Source organism: Megalops cyprinoides, chromosome 13, assembly GCF_013368585.1.
Source record: "Megalops cyprinoides isolate fMegCyp1 chromosome 13, fMegCyp1.pri, whole genome shotgun sequence".
Lineage (NCBI taxonomy): Eukaryota > Metazoa > Chordata > Actinopteri > Elopiformes > Megalopidae > Megalops > Megalops cyprinoides.
This window is the reverse complement of record NC_050595.1, coordinates 7,288,080-7,315,000: the sequence shown is the minus strand read 5'-3', so window position 1 is coordinate 7,315,000 and position 26,921 is coordinate 7,288,080. Positions and strand designations below refer to the sequence as shown.

At 44.5% G+C, this 26,921-nt stretch overlaps 1 protein-coding gene across 1 annotated transcript in view; it reads left to right on the top strand.

Annotated features, from left to right (window-relative positions):
- The window catches only part of LOC118787800 (copine-7-like), a 42,882-nt gene extending 18,891 nt beyond the window's left edge, over nucleotides 1-23,991 (top strand). The window contains exons 5-16 of the mRNA XM_036543486.1: nucleotides 1,527-1,601; nucleotides 5,120-5,203; nucleotides 5,476-5,565; nucleotides 6,490-6,588; nucleotides 6,789-6,875; nucleotides 7,553-7,612; nucleotides 8,707-8,840; nucleotides 16,532-16,586; nucleotides 19,494-19,545; nucleotides 19,926-20,059; nucleotides 22,121-22,357; nucleotides 23,836-23,991. Coding sequence (XP_036399379.1) covers nucleotides 1,527-1,601; nucleotides 5,120-5,203; nucleotides 5,476-5,565; nucleotides 6,490-6,588; nucleotides 6,789-6,875; nucleotides 7,553-7,612; nucleotides 8,707-8,840; nucleotides 16,532-16,586; nucleotides 19,494-19,545; nucleotides 19,926-20,059; nucleotides 22,121-22,357; nucleotides 23,836-23,976 — 1,248 coding nt within the window. The 3' untranslated portion in view covers nucleotides 23,977-23,991. The remainder of the gene's footprint in view (nucleotides 1-1,526; nucleotides 1,602-5,119; nucleotides 5,204-5,475; nucleotides 5,566-6,489; nucleotides 6,589-6,788; nucleotides 6,876-7,552; nucleotides 7,613-8,706; nucleotides 8,841-16,531; nucleotides 16,587-19,493; nucleotides 19,546-19,925; nucleotides 20,060-22,120; nucleotides 22,358-23,835) is intronic.
- Nucleotides 23,992-26,921: the final 2,930 nt, after the last annotated feature.

The following is a 26,921-nucleotide window of genomic DNA, read 5'->3' as shown; positions in this document are numbered from 1 at the left end:
TTACACCTGCCGATAATGTAAAAGTGGCCATCCTGTTGAGCTGTCATCCAGAGAGAGTTTGGAGACCAGATGGGCAGAGAGGTAGCATTTTGAATAGGCTCCTTCTCACAGATGCATTCAGATCTGTGTGTGGTTTTTTCTCTGCATGTTTACGTGGTTTGTCCTACATGAGCAGAGGAGGGAGGGAAGAGTGGGAGAAAATGAAACCTGAACTTTTCCAGCCTTGACTGACCACAAGACCCTTCTCATCATGTTTCTCTCTTTTGCTCACTGTCTCTCTCTCTCGCACACACACACACACGCACACACACACGCACACACACACACACACACACACACCGTACACACACGCACACACATGCGCACACGCACACACACACACCGCACACACGCACACACACCGCACACGCACTCACACGGACACGCACACACACACCGCACACACATGCACGCACACACACACACCGCACACACACACTCTTTCTCTCTCTCTCTGTTTCTTTTTCCACTGTAACCCTGTTGCACTCAACAAAAATCACAATACTCTCCCTCAGCATGGCTGCTATGTGTGGTATAGCCAGACACCTGAGGTGCTTACAGCTGGCTGACTGATCGGTTTTTGAAAGAAGTAAAGTTCACTGCCCTTTCCAAGCAGGCCTGATCGGAAAGCTTTTAAAGCCTGTCCTGTGAAAGGGAAATTTCCCATGTTTGTTTGCAGCAACAGTGAATTTTGATTGCAATCGATTGGTTGATTGCCTGGGGTAATTATGTTGCATCAGCACAGGGCGCCCCGAAGGCACTCTTCCCTCCGCGCACGCCTCGCGTCCTTTCAGTGCTGATGTGAGGAGGGAGCCTCTGAGGCCATCTGGATAAACGCTGTCCATGATGACTCTGCCGGGTCATTGGTGTGGCACTGCGCTGATGTCATAATCGGGCTCAGTGGTGGTTGGCCGAGTGCAAGAGGGGAAGATGGAAAATATATGCTTCATTGATTCTTGATCAATCATGAAGAATTATCGCTGATGGTCACGTCCTGCAGAAGCACATATGACGCCCTTCCTGATATTGATTGACATTGACACTTTTTATACAAGCACTGGAATGCGGTAAAATAGATCAGCACCCAAAGGACTTAAAAAAAAAACAGACAACAAACAACTGAGGTAGATAAAAGTCATAGGCTCTTGAGTAAGGTGCATAATTTTACCCACTTCAACCAAACCAAATCAACCAAAGAATCAGCTTCTCTCAAAATGTCAGCCTTTGCATGTTAGCCTGAAAGGACAGTGCAGATGCCGTGGCAAAGAAAGAGGCCAGTTTTCATGCTTGAGAGGCTCAAGAGACCTGAGCGCATGCTGTTTTCTAAAGGTGAATTTCGCCAGTTGTCACCCTTTCCCCATCACGGTGTTGCCCGAATTATGTGTACATTCAGTAAATGACACAACGACTTTGAAATGCAGATAAAAAAGAAATGCGCTTAAAAAAGAAATGTGCATAAGAGGTTCTGCTTGCGTTATCTTTTTTAGGTTCACGCCGAGGAAATATCGGGCAACAACGGGTACGTGGAGCTCTCCTTCTGTGCAAAGAAGCTGGACGATAAGGTGAGACGTTTCGCTTTCACTCTTACTCTGCGTGGCTGACTTTAAGGAGCTGCAGATTGCTCTGTGTGCTGTTGCTCTTCCCTGAAGCAGCCTCCTGGAATTGATTGCTCCTTTTGTTAGTTTTTAAAGCTCATGAATATTTGAGAGCATAATAAAGGTAGTGGCAGTGTGAAGTACATTAGGCCTGCAGATTCATTCAAAAAGCCAGACTCTCAAATCCCAGTGCAACCCTTAGTGTTGGACAAACATTTACTGCCGATGTCTGCCTCTGTTCCCTGTGGGCAAAAGGGTTATCATGATGATGGAGGTTTTGCTGATATAATTTTATGGCAAAATGAAGGCCTGAAAGCTTCGGTTCAGCTTCACTCTTGACTCAGGTCACTCTTCAGTTTTAGTTTTAAGATGCTAAGATGACATTGTGTAAGGACACAGAGGCAAACTGAATTTGGTGTCATTGTTGTCACATTGTCCATCACATAATTTCCCACCCAGTGAAACGAAAAGGTGGCTTCTAAGTTCCCGCCCAGCCTTTTCTGCAGAGGGGTCAAAAATTCAGGGGCAAGGGTTATGTAAGGTACAGGGTCAGCACTGTGCGTGTGTGTGTCTGTGTGTGTGTTTGTGTGTGTGTGCGTGTGTGTGCATGTGTGTGGGTGCACGTGGTTCGGGGTGAGGGAGCAGACGCTGTATACAAATGGGCCCACGCACACAGCACAGCACGCAGCTGGCCCATCGTGGCGTGGGTGTCTCCTCTTCTCTCGGCGGCAGCGGCAATGCGCACAAACACCTCCACACTCCTCCGCCCACGCTCCTCTCCTCTCTTTTACGCTCTCTCTCTCCCTCTTTATCTCTGTTTCTGTGTGCCCGGGGCTAAACCTCCCGACCACGACAAACCCTCTCGTCAGTGGGAAACTGTGGAAAACACCGCTTTTAGTGTTTTTTTTTCTCTCCCCTGTTGTCTGTTTTTCACGAGCCCTTCAGAATTCATGAATTTCGAGCAGCTCGTCTCAGAAAGATGTGTCGGTTTACATGAGACTGTGGCAACCTGTCTGCCTCGACTCTAAACCAACGAGGGGTTTATGTTCGAACCGACGATGGAGATGACAGCCGTAAGACAGCAGGAGAAAAAATAATGGGAAACACTGTGATAAAATCTCTTTTAACCAATTGGAGGAATTGCAGTGAATTGCGCTTGGAGATTTTTCCCGTACGCCCACTGTGCCCACAGCAGGCCCAAGGCATCTGATCTCAGGCAATGAGACAGCATTAGCCTGAATGATGAAAACCTCTCAACATCAATCCTTCACTCCTTTCTCAACAGAGAGTAGGAAGATTTAAAATAGATGCTAAGTGGACACAGCTTTCAGTGAGGGTTTCCATGCTTAAAACGGACACTGTGAAACAACTGCAACAACAGCGATCATGTTCAAATGAGTGGTAGCGGATAAAACCATGCCAATATTGGGCATTTATGATTATAACTATGAGGCAACCTGCTTGCAGTGCAGTTTGTTTTTTTGGGAATTTGAGCTGCAATGCACTGCCCCCTAAGAAACAGAAACTTGGAAAAACAAAAAGGCATTAAATGCCAGCGGAAATACTAATGATGCCTGTTCCTGAAAAATGAACACAGATACCCACCCCCCCCCATCCCCCCATCCGTGTTTTTAAACTTTGTCATAAACCACTTCCTCGGCGCAGTCCTACTTCCCCGCAATCTGCTCCCTGGCAGCAGAGGCTGTGAGCTCGGTAGCTCTCTGACGGCAGTTCTGTGCTATTGCGCCATTAGTGTGCCACGTTCAGTGTTGTTTTAATTGCAGCTGAGATGCTAATGCCAGTTACAAAGCCATTTAAATTTCTCATTCTCATCACTTTGTCGGCTGTTAGCGCCCTTGGCTTCACTTTTGGTGTTCTGTTTCCAAAGAAAACAGCTCCATTCTCTATATAAGCATTAGGAGTAAACTCTACAGTGTCAAAAAAAACACCCAAACGTATATGTATGCTGTATAGATGTATGCTATTTTATTTTAGGAAATGGAAATGAATATATATAAGTCCTAAACCACACAGTTAAGGATAAAGGCTCTTAAATCTTGCAATCCTTCAAATCTTTAAACGCAGCAGTGAAAAAAAAATCTTACATTTGAAACATGGTAATGCCCAGCAGATTAAATGAATGCTAACATTTGAATAACAGTATATCAGACAGTGCAACCACTTGAAACAAAATATTGAAGAAGACAAGAAGATTACTTTGCAAATACTTGAGCAGACTAATCACCGTGCTGCAATCTGCAAATGGGATCTGTCAATTAAAATGACTTTGAGGACACTTTTAAGCTGGGAGAGCAGGCTCTTAAAATCCGCACATAGATGCATATAGATGCAATCCTCTCCACTCATTTGTGAATTGAGTTTAAGTCTGACTGAGATCTGTAATGTTGCATGTGGCTTTAATGATACCTCAAGCTGGCAGCATCACAGAAGGACAGCATTAATGGGAGAATTGTATCATGCTGGCATACAGTTACACTTATTGAAACATTTCAGGACCACCACTGATTTAAAGTGGTGCTAAGAATATTCTAGCAAGTCTTTACATCACTTTTCATTTGTTTTGACTTCCCCTTGTGATCAAATATCTGTGAAATGGCCTTCATTTGGCCGTTTAAAATATAACTTTCTCTTAAGAGTTCTACATACTGAGCTGAAGAATTATAACTACATCAGAAGGTAATGAACGGGGTCTGAATAGAGTCGCTCTCTCGCCAAATCCCCTTTTTTTAATGCGTAAAACATTCCTGTGACGTCAATGGCGGAGATTTTATAGTTCATCCTTTTGAAAACCAGGCTGCATTAAGTCGTCAGGGGAAGTGACAAGGTAAATTAACTGGGAAATAATGACCTTTTGCGAAGACGGTGCTCGTTTTCAAAGGTGCAAATTTACCAAACGTGTTGAATGGCAAAACTCCACATCTTTGATTTCAGTGGAGGGGGGGGGGGTAGTGGTGGTGGGGGGTTTAGGTGTTGACAGTCGCACGTCTAAATGAGACTGCCATGATGTCACCGGCGAGTCGTTACCGTGACAACGAGACGAGGCTCTACTGGCTCTCAACGTTGTCCCCGTGGAGACAGGGCAAATTGATGCTCGAAGAAATGGGCACATTAAAAATCATCTTTTACATTTTCCGTCTCATATAGTGGGCTCTAATAAGATCTGTCTCATCATGCAAAATCAATTTACTACTGGTGAAAGTTTCAGGATTGTGCTTCTGGGAGTCCTCTCTGAGAACCTGGAGTAATGATGGCGTTTGATGGAGTGGCAGTTTTTACCACCTATATACAACCTATATAACCTGTATAACTTTACCACCTATCACTATAACTGAAACCCCTGACATGATGATCAGTGGTCACACCTTGAGATTTGTGGTGTATATATATGACCAGTTCCTGGTCATGCTGAGTCTCAAAGCTAAAGCTTTTTTCGTTCTGGCTTGTTTGTTTGTATGTATTTGCAGGACCTCTTCAGCAAGTCAGACCCCTTTTTGGAGATCTATCGGATCAACGACGATGGGTCTGAGCAGCTGGTCCACAGAACCGAGGTGAGACCGGGGCCCTGGAACGCTCAGAGTCCCTTGCGACGGCCGTAGCCCGTTCGCCGCCTACTCTCCGGGCCTCCTCTCTTCCGCCTGTGTGGTTCTGTGAGCTCCTAGCTGTTTCAGGGCTGGCCCAGACCACTGGAGGAAGCAGATGGCTCCTCTCTTTGAACCCGGGGCGTATACTCTCTCATGCGGTGTGATCGCTCGTCGCGGGGAACTGCTGGCTGAGGCCGCCGTGCGTCTGAGGCGCTGTGCTTGTGTGTCCCCCTCTGCAGGTGGTGAAGAACAACCTGAACCCCGTGTGGGAGCCCTTTAAGGTGTCGCTGAGCTCTCTGTGCAGCTGTGACGAGGACAGGAAGCTGAAGGCGAGCACACCTCCCCGACGCGTCCCCTGGCTGGAGCACAGCGTGAACTCACAGCCAAAGACAGGGTCCCTTGCTCTCTCGCTCTCTCTCGCTCTCTCTCACTCTTTCTCTCCTTCATATCTGTCTCTCACCGTCCCTCTTTCTCCCTCTGTCTCTATCTCTCACTGTCTCTCTAGTCATATCTCACATACTATCTCTTTAGTACCACTCCTCTGTCTTTCTGTATCTGTATCCAAATCTCTCTGCCTGTCAATATCTCTCTCTCATTCAATATCGCTCTTTCTCTCTGACCTCTTCTCTCCCTCTGTCTCTCTACCCATCTCTCTGTCTTTGAGTCTCTCTGTCTACCTGTCTGTCTGTCTGTCCCTCTTCCTTCCTGATTCTTTCTCTGTGTCCATCTCTCTCTGTCCTCCTCTCTCTATCTCTGTATCCATATTTCTCTCCCTCTGTCTCTATCTCTGGCTGCCCCTCTCTCTGTCTCTCATTCTCTCTGTCTCTCTGTCTCTCAGCCTCTCTCTGACTTCCTCTCAGCCCCCCCCTTCAGTCATCACATCCTCACACAAGATTTCCCCCGTCTCTAAATATGGCACTAAAAACTCATTTACAGCATTCACACTGCTGGATGTTGCTGAAAGGAATGTGAAAACCCGACACAAATCTTGACTACATCATGGGCTTTTCCTTAACTGAACCATAAGTGTGCAGTTTGTACACGTTTGCGGCTAATTTCTTTTTATTATCGATATAAGTCAAAGGTGTCAGGGCGAACAAAAAAAAAGAAATTGATCCATGGTCCAAAGCTGTGAAGGTGTTCTGTTCTGCTGCTGGCTCCACACCAGAAACAGAACTAGAAATCTACACGTTGTCACGACATCGTGATTGTGTTTCTCAACGGATGTATGAATATTTTCCTGTTTGTTGCAGTGCCTGGTCTGGGATTATGATTCCAGGGGTAAACACGACTTCATCGGCGAGTTTTACGCCACCTTCAGGGAAATGCAAAAAATCGGAGGGGGAAACAAGGTCTGTGTCTAGCGAGGTCTGGCGTCTTACACACACACACACACACACACACTTTTAACAGGCATCAATGGTGCACTTTGGTGCACAGGGGGAGGAACGTTGTTCTCACAAAAAATGGAAATGTCTTGCTGAGGAAAATGGGGGTCTGACCTATGAAATTTGACCTCTCTTGTTGTTCCTTTGCTTTTTCACGTACCAAGGTCTCGTGGGATTGCGTGAATCCCAAGTACAAGCTCAAGAAGAGGAACTACAAAAACTCTGGCGTGGTCATTCTCAGCGATCTCAAGGTGAGAAGCCTCTCAGAGCGGCTGCGGAGACTGTCATGACTTCTCAGCATCGAAAAAGCTTTTAAAACAACCCCATATGCTTGTAGTTAAGTACAGTAGGACACCTACTGCAGTGGACCACGGTCACAGTGGAAACGGAGCTGCTAAGGGAGGCTGGGTAGGGAGAGGCTCCAAATGCTGTTATGCACAAGGCCCTGCTGTTGGGTTGGACTTTGCATGGAAAAACGGGCAGAGAAATGTGATTATAGCTTCATGGGAGACTGTTTTCCTCCCAGTCCCTGCATCACTGTGGGTAGCTGTCCGGGTGGTTGGCAAGAGACTGGCCTCAATTTCAAATCAGCGCTATGTTCATATTGTGATTGTTAACCCGTCTCATTAAACTGCTGATTTTGCCTTTTCAGTATTGTAATGCATTATTGCATTGGGGTTAATTAGCTTAATGGTGGCAGGGTTGTCTAGTGTGGTTCTGCATCCAGGAGACATCCCTGCTTGCAGTCATAGCAGACCCTGTAGTCTTTGAGTCTGACTTTGACTCTGTAGTCACATAGTGAAGCTGCTCAGACACGAAAACCTCCTCCTTAAGTGCCTCTGCCCTAAATCTCTGATTAATTAGCGCTGTTGGTTTTTTTTTTGTCCACGCCGTCACTCACATTTCCCCACCTCCTTCCTCCCTGCAGCTTCACAGAGTGTACTCCTTCCTGGACTACATCATGGGAGGATGCCAGATTCACTTTACAGTAAGTGGAAGGACGCCGCTTCTTTTCTCCGCAGCGTGACATCCTCCGATGCTGGCGCGGTCTCTTACGCTCGAGCCTCCCCTGGGACTTAGGAGAACTCGCCGTGTATGAATTGTGCGCAGATTAGCAGCTGCCCGCGTCGGTTAGTGTGCGGCGGAAGATAAGCAGGTGCGCCCCGCAGATGCGCCGCCTGTATGCCGACGCTCACGTCGTGGGTCGTGCCGGCGGCGCTCTCTCCGAGTAACGCCTTTTGTCGCCCTCAGCGGCCTTTTGATTGGCTGCCTCATCCCCTGAATGTGACATGCCCATCATCCAGAGCAGCTTTCTTCTGCAAAACATTTTTTTTCTCTCTCTCTCTCTCTCTCTTTTTCTGGCTGTCGGTAAGAGTCTTACGCCAAGGATGTGAATAATTTGTCCACAGATCATGTGTTTCCCAGAGGCAGGTTTAACAAATCAATTCAAATTGCTTTTAAACTCTGCCCCTCCTCTGCCCCCCCCCCGAGCTCCTCATACTCCCTGACTGGATTACCCTGACAATAACAAACATTAATTACGGGGCCGCTGTGTTAGAATCTCACTCGCCTTCCCATTGTAACAGATGTGCAAATTTGCAGAGGCCTTCAGGGCGTAGAGCTACACAGGAGATGCAGAGAGCTACACGTCTTTGAAAACTTCTCAGAATTTTAGATCATTGATAATACATGTGCATCATTACCTGTGACTGAAGGAAGCAGGCCTAGAAACAATAGTGTGCCTGACTAACTGATTAATTTTGCAAGCAGTTCTGGCAGCGATAACATTTTACCACTGAAGGCAGTAGAGGGTGAAAAAGTCAGCAAAGTAGTCTCAGCCAACAGGACCAGCTGGCTACAGTAAAAAAAGTAAAATGCCTCCTCCTGTGAAGCTTCATGTTACTCTCCTCCAGTGACAGTCAATTTGAAGTTCGTGATGCACTCAATGGCCCTATTTCTGGCAGTATGACTTGGGTTTTGTCACAAGCGGCTGTCACGAACTGCTCTGTCAGCTACACACGCCCAGAGGCGTTGGCAAGTGCGCAACGGCTGCCGCTCTCAGACAATCCATCTTCGTTCTAGGTGGCCATCGACTTCACTGCATCTAACGGGGACCCTCGGAACAGCTGCTCCCTGCACTACATCAACCCCTACCAGCCGAACGAGTATCTGAAGGCCTTGATAGCAGTAGGGGAGATCTGCCAGGATTATGACAGGTAGGTGTCATTCATCACCCTCACGCTGTGAATAAACATGTAAAAAAAAAAAAAGGAAAAAACGCCTGATCTTTATCCACAGAGCTGGTGTTTTTTTTTTTTTCCCCCACCCAAGTGGAAAATGGCAGCGTGTATTGCTTTTGCACCTGCCAGTCATGCCACCTCTGAGTGTCTGTTATTTTCAGATTTATCGGATCTCCTGTGAGGAAGGAAATGGAATTTCTGCAACAGAAATTTGACAGACTGGAGGGTATTCCTTGATGCGATGCGGAGAAGTTTTGGCTGGTCTACGCTGTAGCTTCTTATGCGAGTTACGCGTACGGAATGGAGAAGGCTGAGAGGGAGCACTCAGGATGAGTTGAAGGGTGCCGTATTGATTGTCCCCCGTTGTTCCAGCCTTCGGGCTCGACCTAAGCGCGCTGGTCCTCTCTGCCTGCGTGCTGTGCATGAGTAATGGAAGTGTTTGTGGGCGTGGAAGGCTGCTGGCTCCTCTTTGATAGGTGTCGACAGGGTGCTCTCTGTGGAGACCCACACATCTGCGGGGCGCCACTGGCCCACCTTCATTACATTATATTACATTTTTGCAGATTCTAAAATTATTATCCATAACCTACAATTTTAACATATCAGTGGGATTTTTACTGAGGCAGTTTGGGTTAAGTGCTTTGCCCAAGGGCGCAGCAGCAGAGGCCTACAGGGGAATCAGGCCAGTAGCCTTTGGGTTAAGAGTCCTGCTCCTTCCCACTAACTGCCAGCCTACCTTTCCTTTGCCACAGGGGGAGGTCACCTGTGGAATGGGCTTTAAGGAAGAGCCTCCCACGCTGTCCCCTCCCACTGTGATGTCACGCACCCCACGGCCAATTGATTTCTGTCAGCGGGGGTTTGGGATTGGCTGGGGTTTGGTGGTGCTGTGCCCTGGCACGGAGTATCAGAGCCTGGAGCCAAAGGACTCCTTCTCCCCTCTCAAACCCAGGCTTGGCAGCACACGGCCAATCATATAATCCCCGAGAGAGCTTTCCGCCTCAGACAGAACGCAGAAAATGTGAAAATATTCATGCGAAAGGGCTCGGATTTCATAAAGGGACTTCTCTCTGAGACGAGACCCCCTGCGCCTTTTGCCTACCCTTCACTCGGCACCGCGCGCTGCTTTCAGACTGTTCGTTACCGTGGCATGCACATTGGAGTAAATGAGGCGTGCTGAGGAACATTGACGAGGAGCCCGATGAGGGGGGCTCGTGGGACATATGCAGTTCAGCGGGGCGAGGGATGGATTGGTCTCATGAGACACCCCCCCCCCCCTCATCCCTATTCGGTGGGTGATTTGCTGCCATCGCTGCCACTGTCGAGGGGGGTCAGACGCCTGATGATGTGAGGCGGAGCAGGCCGGGAGGGGGGGGGGTTTAGGGCACTGGCTCTCGCTACGTTTCGGCTCTTCTGCCTCGTATCCGGTGTGATCTCCGCTTGCCTCTGGAGGCCTGGCAGAGTGCCTCGGTCTGTCCCAGTCCTCTAGTAGCTGACAGGGCCTCGTTGCCCAGTGGCAGCAGGGCCAGGGGGTGAGGACATCCAGCCTGGCAGACATCTGCACAGGAAAGGGGAAGGGAAAAGGAGAAGCAGGGAGAGAAGAATCCATAAATAAAACTTATCAGAGGTCAAACAAACATGGTTTAACTGTACCCGCTGGCTTAATCTCTGCCATATTGAACTGTAGGTGGTGTTGGAAAACAGGACACTCAAAAAGGGGACTGCTATTTGCCTGTTTGAACTATTGAGAATGTATTGGTTAAAGAAACAGAATTTTCACATACGTTATACAGTAAAGGAGTCCAACCTGGTACATTGCAAACATGGGTGTGGCTGCTAGCTGCATTTGCAAGCAATGTCTCTAGCCCGGGGAGTAATTGCAGTTATGTCTTTGATTCGATACAGGGTCTATGAGCTTGCTGCACGCCTCTCCCCTCTGCTTGTAGGATCATTGAGTCATTACCCCTGTCAGTGGTGTTACACTTTGCCAAATGCATGTTCACATCTCCAGGGCAACAACAGGGCAGAGATTCACTGATTTCACAGATTCAGCTGAAGTGTTCCAAATTTATGAAGCATGATTTTTTTTTTTATTTACTTGGAAATCTATATTTTGGATGACTTGTGAGCAGTTGGTTCAACTGATGTCACAGCTGATGTCACAGCTGGTCCCTTTTTATATTTTTCCATTGCATTTGGACTTCATGTATTGCCAAGCTGACTTCCTGGTATTAATTAAATAGGTGTTTAATCTACAAAGGGGTTACAGGGCAGCTGTGCAAGAAGGGGTGAATTACTAATTATTTTATAATTAGATCAATGATAATAACAATCTTTTGTCTGGCACAAAGCCAAATGAGGAATTACCACATTAGCCTGTGTCAAATGTGGATCTTCCATTTAAATATATGGGAAAACACTTTAGTCTTACGGTAATCACAGAAGCACAAGACATCATTATCATTATTCTAGGGCTCCTGTTTGGATAAGTATCCTCTAATTTGTGGTAATTTTATTCCAAATCCACAGAGAGCAATAGTGACATGTAGCAATTACATGGAGGGGACTTTTACCCCAGCCTCAGGTGTAGGGAGTGGCAACAAACTGGTACTATATGTGTGTGAGTGTGAGTACATGTGTGTATGCACATATGTGTATGTCTGTGTGTGTGTGTGTGTGTGTGTGTGTGTGTGTGTGTGTGTGTGTGTGTGTGTGTGAGTGAGTATGTCTTTGTGTCTCTGTGTGATTATGTACGTGCGTACCCAAACCTGTGTATGTCTGCACGCGAGTGTGTGTGTGTGTGAGAGAGAATTTACATGAGTGTGAGTCTCTGTGTGATTATATGTGTGTGCCCATATGTGTGCATTTGTGTGAGTGTATGTGTGTATGTTTGCGTGTGTATGTGTGTGCATTTGTGTGTGTGTGTGAGAGTGTGTGTAAGTGTGTTTCTCCAAGCCAGCAGTGCCCTCATTAGATGGTCTGGGAACACTGGCACGGCTGCCTTTTGCTGCCTCTCTGTTCCTGAGAGGCACATAATTTATGGAAATGAGCTTATTGCCATGTGCAGCACACCCTCTCTCCCCCATTCTCTCCTCAGAAATTGTGCATTTCTACTCGGAAAGCAGGAGTCACGATGTGCAAAATAATGTTGGCAGATGCTTTGTGTGTTGATCAGGTATCTTTCCTCTCACCCTTTTGAGATGTAATCCAGCTAGTCTTTCATGTAACTTCAGGAGAATTCTTAAAGCAGAAGGATAGAAGAGGCTCTGAGAAACATTCTGACTTTTCTCCCCCTCTAATGTTAAATATCTTCAAAAATCCACCCATTGCATTCAAGTGCAAGCTGGTGCAGTTAAGATCATCCACTGGTCTGTTAGAGATACGGCTTATGTGCTCTACTCCGGCTTTAATAACTCCTCAGGGCAAAAATCGGGGAGTTAAAACTTACTCTGTGCTTTGGGGTTAAAGGTTGCGGCAGTGCCCTGGTGGTGGTGCTGATGGTTAGTGGTTTGAGGTCACCGTGAAGGCATTCTATCAGATACACTACAAGACCATGTTTGGATTAAAATAAGAAAACCTTACAGTAGATATGAGCTCAATGATCTCTGTTCTGTTTCTGCAGAGAATAGGTCCATATCAACTCTTACATCACTGTTTATTCCCCATTCACTCATATTGTGTAAGTATGTATATTTGTATATAAATGTGTATATATATTTATACAATAGACTTATATATATTCTCTCCCGGTCGCATTTTCCCCTGGAACAGAACTACTTCAGTATGGAACAGTATGACAATGCAATGTTTTGGGAGGTAATTCACCTAGCAGTCCCTCTTGATGTTGGGGGAAAAAGAGAAAAAAAAAATCAGTTGTGTTTGGCTGGGTTAATGCACCCTACATCAGAGGAGAACCCAAATTAATGATTAAAACTGGGGAGAGTGTGTGGGATGATGATACTCTTGGCTGACTGTTACGCTGTATGATTACTGCTCTTTGTATTTTTTTTTTTAATTTTAATTTGGATAAACAATCCAGAACTATTAGACATGAATACATGAAAATTCTGTACAGGCTGCACAATTACTCATTCTAAGTGCTGTAACTTTTATATAGCCTGCAAAAGTTACCAACAAATATCTGAATATTAGGTATCAAGGAGTTGAGGTTATATCACAGGATGAAAATAAATTGCGGTTGCCCTATAATTGCTGTCCTATGATGGGGGTTTCTGTGTGGAAACATTTAGAAAATGGGAGTTCTGCTCATCAAAGTGATTGTAATGTAAGTTTATTTTGGCATGGTGACTAGCAGGGGCGCTTACACAAAGCTGGAACTTGGGAAGTATTACTTAATGTTACATGTTGTACAAAAACAAAAATGCACCTAGCTGTCTAGCTACACAGCATGGTACTGTCCATATCTACAGTATATCTTTTATGTAATCGAAAAATGTTTGTCATCAGAGGACATCCTGCCTAAATACGTATGGTAAAATTACAGATTTTTTTTGGTGAGAGAGAGATGGAGACAGAGGCTGCCTGACATAGGCAGACATGGCTGGCCAAAGAAGACCAGCTGTGCCCATGCTGTCTACCCCAAGTGGTTGAGACACAGCTGTGTTTCCTAACCAAAATATGGAAAACATCCTGAAAAAAGACAAAAAAACATGTTCCTACAAATAAGGAAAAATAGAAAACAAAAAGATCTACCCATGATTCACAAATCTCCCAGATATTACACATCTCCAATCCTCATAGGGGTTCTCAGATTTCCTTTGGCAGTGGCAATGTAAACTTTGGCCAATCAAGCAGGTTTCATTCAGTTGACTTCAGAGGGAGAGAGAGAGAGAGAGAGAGGAGAGAGAGAGAGAGAGGTGAGAGAGAGCAGACAGAAAATGTGTTAGAGCCCAATCGACTCTGCCCCACGGTATGACTCACCTCCATTACAAAAATAATTAACAAAATGCTGCATTCTTCAATTTCCCAGTCTCCCGGCCTCCGGTGCAGTTCAATTGTTCATTTGTGATCGTTTGTCTTCAAGGGAACCCGTGTTTGTGGCCACGTTGTGCCGCGGCCAATTCTGCTCATGTCCTCCTCCGGCTCCCTGCAGGCTGTCTCTGGCCCCTCGTGGATGGCAGCATCCTGTGGGAGCCATGAGAAGCCGGATTAGCCACTTACAGCTTCCTGGAGGCAGTGGAAGAGGAGGACTTGACTTTTTTTTTTTTTTCCTCTGTGGACCTGGGTGGTGTTTTCTTCCCTGGAGACGAACGAAAAAGCCGTAGGGAGAAACGACAATGGCGGCACTTCGTATCGCAGAGTGTCAAGGGGAAAAATCACTTCTGTGCTCTTTTTTCCCCCTTTCCAAAAGTGGGTTTTCTACGGTATTCTTCGGTTTTATTAACAGCTGAATTTTTCTCCCCGAGGATTTTCCGGACTGTTCTGCAATTATTATGATAATGGCCGGTATGGCGGAGCTGTGTGTAAATGCCCTCATGTTTGCAACATGAAGTGTTGAAAGAAGAAAGAGGTTAAGTGTGCTCCTGAGTGTCAAATTATGGATTGTTGCCGGTGCTCCTCAGCAAGGATTTCTTTTATTATTCAAAGCATTCTCAATCATAGAAAAAGCTGTGTTGCCAACTTTTCTACCCTTTCAGAATGCAACTCGCTGCCTATATGCTGTTTTGAAATCACTGCCGTGATCTTTTTTTCCCCCCCTGGAGCTGGTGCAGTAACAATCTGTCAGCTTTTTTTTGTTCTGATGGAATGAAACAGCAACAACCTTGAAGTGTAAAAGTTGTATGCTTTGAGTACTACTTCACTGTGGGAGGACTAGGCAGGATGGAATGGATCCTGTTATTCACTTCCCGATTGTTGACGGTCACTTCTTTCATGGAGTCAGATCCTTACTATCAGCTTGTGATGCTAAATGAAAGTTTTAAAGAGAAGGCGGCGTTAGTTAGCTTTCATCGTTTGTGGAGAGTCCATGCCTATACATTTTATTTAATACGTGTCTGACCACTTGCTCCCATCAGCATAATGTACCTTTAACAGCACGTGTCGGCATCCCAGAAAGATGACCTTAGGAAGACACCGCCTGGGAACGTTAACATCGGCTTGACGGAAATCGTCGAACGGCAGAAACAGTGTCCTGTCAGAGAGAAATGATCCAACAATGTGATGGATGTAAAGAGAGAAACCTCACACATGTTCTGGCAGTACAGCAAAGTGGGAATGGAGACACTACAGTTTGCTTCCCAGGAAGATAAAAAGTTATAATTTCTGAGTCGATCCATTACTCATTTGTAATTTCTTTTTGTAATTCCACTTGGTACTTCATCTTGTGGTGAGAAGCACAGTGGCAGTGGTAGTTCAGCTCATGTATTACTTTCATGTCTTTCATTTATCGACATACCCTATTTCCCACCAGAGCACTGAGCAGTCAGAAGGACTTTCACAGCATTCGCCTTCTAATGCAAGACTTCCTTTTGGCTCTCGCACAGATTTCTGGTTGCTATCCCGGCCCCCTGCAGCTCCTTGGTCTTTTCGGAGCACTTCTGTAAGTGACTTCCCTCACTGTGGAGAGGACCAGCCTGGGAATGTCGTTTATTTTTCTCTCCTCCTCTCTCACCCACAGCCTCCGGGGTTCTTGCCAACAGAGAGACTGAATCACTCCCTAACACCCAGTTATCCCACAGTACAACACAATGTGCGACAAGATCTGTCTTTCTCTGCTTTTCTCTCTCATTTTGTGATCCTCCCCTTTTTGCTGTGTATATTCTTACTCTCTTCTTGGACTATATCCCCCCCCCCCCCCCTCTCTCTCAATCTCACACACACTATTTTCTTTTAGTCCTCCTCCACCCACCTCGCTGTCCATCTGTCTGTCTGCTTTCACCTTAATAGCCTCTGCTGTTGGTGGGTAACAGCATGCTAATGGTAATATACAGACATTTACCAGATACATAAATGGTTCTTTTAGCCCATGGAATTTGATATGCTACAGGAAAAGCAGGCATCATGCAATGAAAAAAGCATTTTAGATTGAATCGTTTCAGCCTGTCAGGTCAGAATGGCTGAATATAAATTCTCAGAGTAAATGGATTATTTGCTAGACATCTCCTTGTGTGTACAAGCAACTGATAAAACCGTGAGGAGTGTATTTGCAAGGCTGTTGTTTCTACAGGGCAACGGATCATTATCAAATGATTACGGCTCTGATTAGTGCACATCATTGGCGCATCCCTCCCCATTCTTTGGTTCACTCAGGGCAAAAAAGAAAACGATCAGTATAATTCAAAGATCTTTGAAATACTGACTGATGAATTAATCAGAGTGACGGAGCGTGCCCTAAACACACAGTTCAGAAAGGGATTGGGGTGAGGCAGTATGCAAATGATTAATAATAGAACAAAGTATGTAAATAATTCAAAATGAATGCAATTTACATGTGTTGCCTGTTGTAGACTGTCAAGAGCAGCAATCCTACATCAACAGTAAAAGTCTCCTGCTTATCAGATACCTTTAATAAATTTTGTAAAGAGAAGCAACGTTCATATTACATTAATATTGGAATCATGCTCTTTTAGTGCATATGTATGCTCTTTTAGTGCATATGCAGCCTTATATCCATTCTGATTTGATTTTTTTCTGCTGTCTTTTTTTTTCAGTGACAAAAGATTCTCTGCTCTTGGCTTTGGGGCAAGAATTCCTCCAAATTATGAGGTAAGAGAATGTATCTGTCATCTTGTCAGCTCTGTGTTCATTCTGTCCTCCTTTCAGGAGATTCCAAACGGTCATAGGAGGTTCAGGTGCTGTCTGTGCTGATGTTCTGAGTGTTGATGTTCTGCCTCTGACCACACCCCCTCATTTATATTCATAACATGACAGCAAATAAGAGCAGGTTTGCTTAGCAACAATGACGGAGAGAATTTTCAGTGTAATGCACACCGAGCTGAATATTCTTTCAGCAGATGTCCCTGTCACTTGTGCGACCACCATTGCCAAAGATTCTGAAGTAATATGACATTTTTTGACATGTTCTCATAAATCATATCTTCTAGATATGGAAATAGCTTACTCTTTGAATTTATCAATTCAGAAAATATGCAAATGTCATGGTTACGCACAGAATAGGAATATGCTTTTGCATAGGCTTTTGAATGTCTTTTATTGTCTGTTTCAGCTTGAGATTTCTCAATATATTGACGCTCATTACAATGATTTCTAACAAACTTTTGAAAATGACAAAGCTTAAACTGTGACATGCTTCTGAAAGAGTATCCTTTTTCAGAAAAGAGACTATGCATTTGCTGAGCTTAGGGTTATAAAATATCTACAGTTCTGAATCCTTTGGAACTTTTGATAAAATACACCTTTCCAAATATGTTTATGTTGAACAGCACTACATATTTTGATCAGTGGACCTATAGGGCAATCATTAAAAAAGCATTATATTATTTATGTCCCTGTGCGTACTCATTTCAGGCTGCTAGTAACCACATAACCACAGTGTTGTGCGTTTAGGGAATAAATGAGCTAAAATTTCAGAGATTAATTCAACCTCGTCTGGTATTTGGTGGTAATTTCTCTAATTCTGATTTCAAACACTCATAATTAATAACTGTGCAAACAGGATTAATTAATTGCAACTAAACAGAGTACTGTTTGTACAATTGCTCCTACAATTTTTTTCTCAGTAATTTTCCACCCCTTTATAACCTGTGGTTAGTTTCAGATAAGGGGATGCATTTGATAATTATTCTTAAGTTAAATTACTCTTTAGTTACTTTTGATTGTGCTGCAGAATGAACAAGCAGTCCAAGTTAAATGAAAATAACCCATTAGTACCTGATTCACAGCTGTCTGAAAGCAAAAGTCTCATAATAGAAAATAATGACTAAAACCAGACTTCTCTGTTGTAATTAAATTGTGAAAGGTAATACTGTCATATTAGACATGATCAAGTTCAAAGGACTCGATGGCTGAACCTTACCAAAATTTTCATTCCACTTGGTCACAAAAACCATGTCTATCAATTTAACATAGCCCTCAAAAAGATGTAAAAGCCATTCTTGGTAGATAAAGAAAAAATGCTGGGTGAATGAATGGATTCCCCTGTGTGTCTCGTTGCTTGGTCCTCGTCCTTCTTCAGTCTTTTCCACCTCTGTGACCTTGAGGTCTGCCTGTCATGCCACTCTTCCATTTTTACAGGCAGTGGTCTTATCTCACTGGCTGTGTTTGCCTGTGCTCTAGAGAGTCTGCATATAGCCCTGCTGATCGCCATGTCTCATCTCCCCGACATCATTTGGCACTCTGTCAAAATAGCACATTTAATTGGGTTTTTTTTTCGCAGCTCTCTCTAGAGACAACCCAGCTTGTCCTAAAGAGAATAAAGTGATCGCATGAAATTAGAATAATTGGCCAGCGCTGTAGCTATCCCTGGGTGTGGATTTGCAGGTTGTCATAAGATTTTGTTTGCGTGGGACGTGCGTGTTTAAATAGATTGGGACTGGGAGAGGGGAACTTGAAAGGCTTTAAGGGGAACACACTGCTGCTATCACCCATGTTACCGGGGAGGTTTTAGATGTAAAGTGTATGGCTTTCTTCTCAGTGTGAGGTGAGGAGAATCTCCACCTCAGCCTCCCTGAATCAGACACTGATCAGCAGGCATGTAGAGTGGGTCGATAATGGTGTGGACATCATGATATTTGCATTGATTGCACCTCTCTCAATCACGTTCCGGAATTGTAAACGTGTGAAATAGTGCAGTCAGGCCAAAGATTGTCAGAGTGGGCTATAGCAGTTTTTTTTTTATTAATGTGGTGGATAAAACTCTGTTTTAAGAGCAGTTCCTTTTTCAATCTGTTCATAAGCACACATTTTATTGAAGCTATGAAATACAAGTAGAAATGAACTGACACACTCCATCACAGAAAAAATGACCAGTGATAGGAAACTCCAGTATGGAGTAATGGTCAGGAAACTGAGGCTGGTAAATGGAAGGCTGCAGGTTTGATTCCCATGTGGTACTTTGGGTTCACCATGCAGAGTTGACCTTGATTTGACCGTTGACCTTGGATTCCTTAATCTGAAGTGCTCCTGTAGATATACAGCTGTATAAATGATAACATGTAATACTCTGTAAGCCATGTAAGTTGTTCTGGACAAGGAGGATGTGTGTCAGTCAAATAAAATGCATTCATTAATAAGTTATAAATTCAGAATATGATAAGTCCAAACACAGGCAGAGATATGGATGTAAACTCACAGAAGACATTGCATTCCCTGGAATACTTAGATGCAAGCGTAATGCATTGAATGATAAATTAGGGATATGATAGGGGTTGGGACCATGTGTACAGTCCAAACAGGCAGAGATATGGATGTATACTAGCAGAAGACATTGCATTCTCTAGAAATACTTCGATGCAAGCTGAAATGCAGTTCTAGGTAACATGAATGAGTTTCCCCAGAGGAGGTCTAACAGCTTTCCAGCAAGGGCTGTGACAGTCCCAGCATGTCCTGTGAGAAGAGCTCTGTTACTGAGTCTGTCAGAATCAATCTCCCAGCAAGCGCAGAGAGATCAGCGGACTCCCCCCCGCTAACCGTGTCTTGCCTCCTCACACCCAGGTCTCTCATGACTTCGCCATCAATTTCAACCCAGATGACGACGAATGTGAAGGTAGGTAGAAGCATCCTTTTCTCAGATCAGTCTCTGCCTGGGGGTGGGGGGGTGGGGGGCTGTTCTGCCCCTCCCTTAGCGCCTGTCTTTTGCCCTTTTCCGGGAGCATGAAACCGTTTTGACATGAGAAAAAATGGCTGAGTGAGCATGCCGCTGCGTTGTGGGTTTCTCCGTTTCGGAAAAATCTGCCTCGGAAGCAGAGAGAGGAGCCCCCCTTGAATCAGTCTGCCTCACTGTCAGCTTAGCGCCTTTTGTCCCCCCAAATCTCTTCCCTCACTCAAAGAAAAAAAAAGAAAAACGCCCACCCCCTTCCAGTGCTGTCGTTCGCTGATCCCTTCGAAGGCGCTTAACCGCGGCCTTTTATTTTTCTCGTTGTGAAGAAATCCAGGGCGTCGTGGAAGCGTACCAGAACTGCCTCCCCAAGATCCAGCTGTACGGTCCCACCAACGTTGCCCCCATCATCAGCCGATTGGCCAAAGTGGCGGCTGGGGAGGAGACCATCAAAGATGCCTCAGTAAGTGCTCCCACCGTAGATTTGTGACGAAGACATAACCCGGAGACTCTGAGGTGGTCAGTGACTTTTCCTTTCACAGATATGTGACAAAGACATACAGTACTCATACTGGTTCTTGAAAACCTTCAAAGGGCCTGATTACGAATGAGGCAAATTCAAGATTATGAAGGGGCTTGAGTTGTACACAGAATGCTTGCAGGTGCTTGAATTTTTTTTGGTTTATTCATTTTATGAAACACTGCCATAGTACGTCAAATGAACACGAGGCTTATTGGTAATGAATGTAGCTAGCTAAATAGGTTTATAAAAGAGTATGTATAACCTTCTTAAGAATGATACCTTAGGTCATTTAACTTTCTGAATTGGCTTTGAAGGTACTTGAAAAGCACTTGAATTATACAGCACTTGAATGCTGTATAAACCCCTGATATAGACTGGACATTCTGAAGATTCGGCAAGGTGGTCAGTAAAAAACCTATCTCAGTTCGTTGGGTTTAAGATGGCAAACATACAAAACATAGACATTATCTGAAGGAATGTAGCGGAATTACTGGAAGAATGAATAAATAAACAAGCCATCAAGTATATTTTTCTTGTCATTAATGTTTGTAGAGTTGTAATTGATTGAGGATTTGTATAACCACTAGACCTTAATGGACCTAATTACTTGTGATAAAATGGAAGTTTAGAAGTCCAGGACGAGTCTCCAAGGTAAAATTATAGCTCTCTCCCCCTCAGCTGTTTTCTACAGCTGTAGTCATATTTGAGAGGAAAACAATGAATCAGAGCCTCCCCCCACCCCCACCCCCATTGTGTCTCTGGAGTGACCTTCATTTATTATTTAATCTTCATCATTACCCCTTCCCCACAACTGATCAAATTTCAGCAAAAGAGCCAAAAGGATCAATGGGAGAGAGTTCAGGACTCAGGCTGAAACTGCAAACTGGGCAAATTCACTGGTTATATCAGTGGCCTAATGGGATGTTTGAGCCAGCAATATATACAAAGCCTCAGATTTATTGATTTCACAATATTTAACCCCAAAGTGTGAGTGGAGTGTCAAATATAGGTAAGACCTTGAAATTTGCCCCGTTCATGTGGAAAATGTAGAACAGCAGGTAGAAGAAATACTGATGAGTAAAGCATTTCTTAAAATAAGCCCATTCTTTACATTTTTAAACCTTCATCAGATTGTAAGAAATGCTTCGCTCCCTAGTGGTGGAACGAACTCCCTGTCCTGCTACGGACAGCTCCTTCACCCCATTCCTTCAGACGGGGCCTGAAGATGCACCTCTTCAGAGTCTACCTGGATTGACCCAGCACACAATTGCTGCCCCCCAAGCAGTGCTGTCGTAAATTGCTGTGCTTTTTAAATTGTTTCTTGTTGCCGCCTTTACCCTGACGCTCATTGCGCTGTTTGAAATTGTTGAAGTTTGCCGTTTGAAGGTGTATCGTATTAGTTGCCCTATACGCTTTAGTTGTACAAATCTGATAGTACTGTGTCCTCAAACAGACCTTGCTCTCAGCTGAGAACTGTCTCATTGTGGAACTGTACACATCCTGTCCCCGTACTGTCGCTATACTTACTGTATGCACTTTTGTAAGTCGCTTCGGATAAAAGCGTCTGCTAAATAAATAAATGTACATGTAATAAAATACAAGCATTGCGCTACTGCATTATAAAACATTCCAGAGCAAATGTAGCTTACTTAGAGGGATATACCATGCTTCCTCATGTAAGTCTGAATTTTCTACATAGCATGCATAGTCTGACTGCACATCTGCTACATAAAGCACTGATTTTGTTTATAAATAATGAATAGAATAGTAATGCACATTTTTTCACACATATGTTACTGCATGCTGGTACTATGTACGTGTGAAGTTTGACAAGTACTGAGACTGGCTTTTTCTCTCCAAACTCAACAGAGTGGTAATGGACGCTCGTTGAAGTGTTTTGCATGTTTTCGGAGGTATTACTGTATGAAGGTACACATCAAAATCAAATGTGACCTAAATGCAGAATATAGCCGTTACTAGGGACGGTCTCCTCTCCCCTAGCGATATCACATCCTGCTGATCCTGACGGATGGGGTGGTGACGGACATGGCGGACACGCGTGAGGCCATCGTGCGCGCCTCCTACCAGCCCCTGTCCATCATCATCGTGGGCGTCGGCAACGCGGACTTCACCGACATGCAAATCCTGGACGGGGACGACGGGGTGCTGCGCTCGCCCAAGGGGGAGCCTGTGCTGAGGGACATCGTGCAGTTCGTGCCCTTCAGGGACTTCAAAACGGTCAGTGCCTCTCCGACTGTCTGCACATATCATAAGCTGCAGCCCTCTGACTTAACAGCATGCGCTCTCCATGCATCATAGAGGGACTTCAGAGTCATCAAGGACTGGCCAGTTTGCCAAATGTATGATGTACAGAATGTGTGGGGAGAAGCAACCAGAGACAATCAATTAACAGTTCTTTCTAAAATAATTAATTAAAAAAATATATTTTTTGGCTACTTTGAAGAACATAAAATATAAGATAATTCTAATATTTTTTGGTCATTGCAAAATTCTATTTGTGTTATTTCATGGTTTTGATGTCTTTACTATTCTAAAATGTGGAAAATAGTAAAAATAAAGTTCCCTTCCATGAGTAGGTGTGTCCAAACTTTTGACGGTTACTTTTTGCCTAAATGAATAGTTAGGCAACCCATAATGTGTATCAGTCAGTAAATGTGGTCAATCCACATTTCTCATTCTACATCTGTCATGTGCTGTTGGACTTTGCTAGTCTACTGATAACATCTGTCTTTCAGTGACTTCGGGATGGCTAGTCCACATCTAACATGTGAGGTGCACCCATACCTTTAGAAGTGTTTTAGCAGAATTTACCTAATAGAATCTGATTGATTGATTGATAGACTGAAGCATCTCACAGGGCCTATCGAGTGCTTATTCCACAGAGAATGTATGTAACAGAAACTGTGGTGGTGCCTGCAGTCCCCTCCCATGGCATCAGCTGCCTGCAGCTCTGTTGCTGTACTTTCTGAGTCCCCGCTCTACGGGATCAGGCTGCCACATTATCCTTTGCCGGAATGGGTGGATGTAATTTAAAATTGGGCACATCAAAGCGACGAGGGTTCAAAAGGTTCCGCGCGCCTCGTAATTGCAGCATCGGCCACCATTAACTTTCGAAATGTGACCCCTGAAGCCTCTCAGAAAACAGCATTAGCCTCGAGTGGAGGCATGGCGAGGCAGCCCGAGCGGGCCGGCTGTGGAGACAAACCGGCGAGAGCTCCCTTTTCCCGCAGTCGAGATGGTCAGAGAGTGCGTTACACAACCACCCCTTTTCACAGAAGGATTCATGTTCATGCTGAGACCAGCCAAAGTCATTCATTGTTTTTTTTTTTTTTGAAATTGAAGGTGAAAAAAATACTTCAAAAAAGCTTCCAAACAATTTTGCCATTTCTCTTAATGCACCTCACTCCCTCCTCCCATTTGGCTGCGTCTCAAATGGCGATGTAGAAAGTGCCCTTCAAACAGAAATCTTTCCATGTTTTTTTTTTTTTTTGGTTCGTGCTCTGTAATGTCCTTAGATATAATGCGATTGACTGGAAAAATTTGCTGGAGTTGTTGCCGTAAAATGCTTAAATGATTTTAACGGCAGCATTAGCCCCTGATAATCTTGGCATTAGTCCCGTGGGTGATGAGGCGCACACCGCGCCAGGTTGGTGTTGGCGTTGCTCCTTCTTCAGCTCTGCCCCTTACGTTTGCAGGCCTCTCCCGCAGCCCTGGCCAAATGCGTCCTCGCGGAGGTGCCCAAGCAGGTGGTGGAGTACTACAGCCACAAGGCCATCTCCCCCAAATGCCCCGTCATGGATTCGCCCAACTCCACCACCGCCAACACCCCCGAATAGCAGAGGTATTGAGGAGCGGCCCGGAAAGCGTTGGCTGTTTTTTTTTGGGGGGGGGGGATATGGGGGGGGGGGGGGTTGAGAAATGGGATGGGTGTTCTGAAAGAACACAAAAAGCAAGAAAACTGTTTACATGTGAGGTAGGACATGAAAGCGGGACTATTTGACTTGAAGAGCGATGGTTTCTTGCACACGGCTCGTGTGTGCTCAGCATGGGTGCCCGAGTGCTCCTCCTCATTGGTGTTGCCCTGGGGCTGCATGTGGGACTTCCTGTATTCTTCTCCAGCAGAGCGACTGGACTCTGAGATTCCTGGCAACCTTCCTGCGGCTCGTTTGCCTTCGGCTGTTTCCCCCACACGCTTGGACTGTGGACTTTGTTCCTGCTGTGACCTCATCTTCCTCACACTTCCTCTCCCGTGACCTTCTCTCTCTCTGTTTTTTTTTTTTCCGTGGCATTTCACTGGTCATGTGTGATAAACCTGCCATATCACGGAGTTAACGATGCAGGAGACAAACTGGCTGGTGTTGCTGAGAGATCAGAGAAAAAGGACCTCCTTATCGATCTTCAGTTAATAAGGACCCCTTTGAAAATGCTAATGGAATGTACAGTATGTATGGAAGAACTAAGTTTTTTGTGGACAACCATATGTCCATAAACACCTTGAGATTTGACTTCCTTTGATTCCCACTTTATTCCAGAGATGTGGTATACAGTGGCCTTCAGTAGGAATCATCTGTTCCACTGTAGTCATGACTACCAATTGCTGTATTTTCTGGAGGAACAGCATGAGAGAGCACAAAGACATGATGAAAGGTTGTCCAAGGTGACAAAATATTTAAAATCATGCTTCAATATTCAAATAGTTAAAAAATAGTGTGTGACTTTGGTCATTGGATGTTGCATCCACACGTTCATTGAAAAAAAAATCAGCCTTTCTCTATATTTTTCCATTTAGTTTTCCATTTGACACACTGAAATTTCTCAAAACCAATTTTCCTATGCAAGGAAAGCCTAACAAGGCCGTACTCATTAGGATACTGTGTTTTCCCACTGACAGAAAAATGGATCGCAAAGTAATGAAACTTACATCATCTATTATGTATTATCACTAACAGCCTAAAGTTTCATTAACATCTCTTCCTCGTTAGAGACCACTGAAGTCTTTTACTGTGCAAATTGAATACATAGACGTCAATACTGTGTCGCTCAGTAAGGCCAGTTCCGACAATCTTTAATGAACTGCAACTGAGACCCTATGAGAATAGCACATTGGCTTGAAAGGAAGGGTTTTAAAGGCTTGATGATGATATGGTAATGATGTCTGACAGAATGTGGTATCTGAAGTTGTTGCCTGTGATGCACCTTTTGGTATAATGTGGTGGGAAGCTAGTTTTAACACTTCTGAGATAATTCTCAGTAGGTCTGAGGAAGGTAGCATTTGAGTCCAGATATGGGGACAATATCATTTTTAAATGTTCTGACAAATGTGTGGCATGATTATGCATAAAGACCAACTCATTTGCTTGAGTGTTATATTCTAGTACATAGATTTTTTGAGGTAGCAGTTCCCCTGTCCAAAAAAAAAGAAAGTTATGTCATAGAGTAATTAATTACTCTTCAATGCATGAACATCCTGTCAAGAAGTATATTTTCTTGATATTTCTTTTGCTGTTTCATTGAATTAGATTTAATAAGCATTAATATTAATCAAGTCAAATTAGATCATGGTTTGCTGAAAGATTATTTTGCTCCTGGGTTTCTCTTCCCTATTTATTCAGTGCTGTTGTTTTTCCAGTATATCATGCCCTGCATATACTCCACATATTTAAAGGTTGCAGCGATTGTTTTCATGCATATTTCAGTGCCTGCCTCCTTCCAAAAAAGTGATTCATTTCTATGAATCTGTACAGCCCCACACGGCTGGAACATGGGACGTGGACTTTCACAAACAATATTTGAACATGTGCACCGGTGAAGATTCGGTATCACAATATGAACAGCCCGTCATCGAAAGACTTGAAAAAGAAGCATCTTTTAGCAAGGCCGACCAGAGCATCACAAGGGTCACACAGCACAACCCTCGTTAACGTCAATGATGTTTCACAGCTGTTTTTGCTCTGTTGAACTGGTTTGGTAGATGAAGCCCCAAGCAGCAAAACACCGGCTCTTGTTCTTTCAGAGACACTGCGCCAGACTCCAGGAAAGCCTTCTTATCACACTATGCATGCGGTTATTCCTATCACTCCTATTCTTAGAATCAGTGCGATGAGGCTGTCTTCAGTTGCTTAGCTGGTTCATCATGCTTGGCGTTAGTCCTGTCGAGTTGGAGTGATTATACCTGAATCTGATTCTGAACCCTGATTAGGCAGATGTAAGAGTGAGAGCTCTCGGGGAAGCTGCTTGGTGATTGGTGGTTATCTGTGCCCATTCCACTCTCTCTTATTTGTTGTTACATGCACCCATTCCACCTTGTCCCTGATCAGTGGATATCTGTACCTGTCCCACTCTGTTCAGCTGGGGGCTATGTGTGCCTGTTCCACTCTCTTTGATTGGTCATTGCTTGTACCGTTAGTACTCCCTCTTTCTCTCTGATTAGAGGTTACATGTGTCCATTCTGGTCTCTCAGATACATAATTGTTTGTGTCTGTTTCGCCCTCTCTGATTGGTGGTTACCTGTGGCCAATTCCTACTCCGTTTGATTGATTTGTCGTACATATTTGTTGTACGGTTTGATTGTTTTCTGTACATATTCCACTTTCTCTCTGATTGGTTACCTGTTCCCATGCCCCTCTCTCTTTCTGTCACTGAATGGTCTCTCTTCTCATCTCAAACTCTCTAATTGGTGATTATATTTGCCCCTTCTCCTTTCGCACTTTCTGATTGCTGGTTATCCTTGCCCTTTCCTTTTTCACTGTCTGATTGCAATGGGCAGGAGTTTCCACCAATC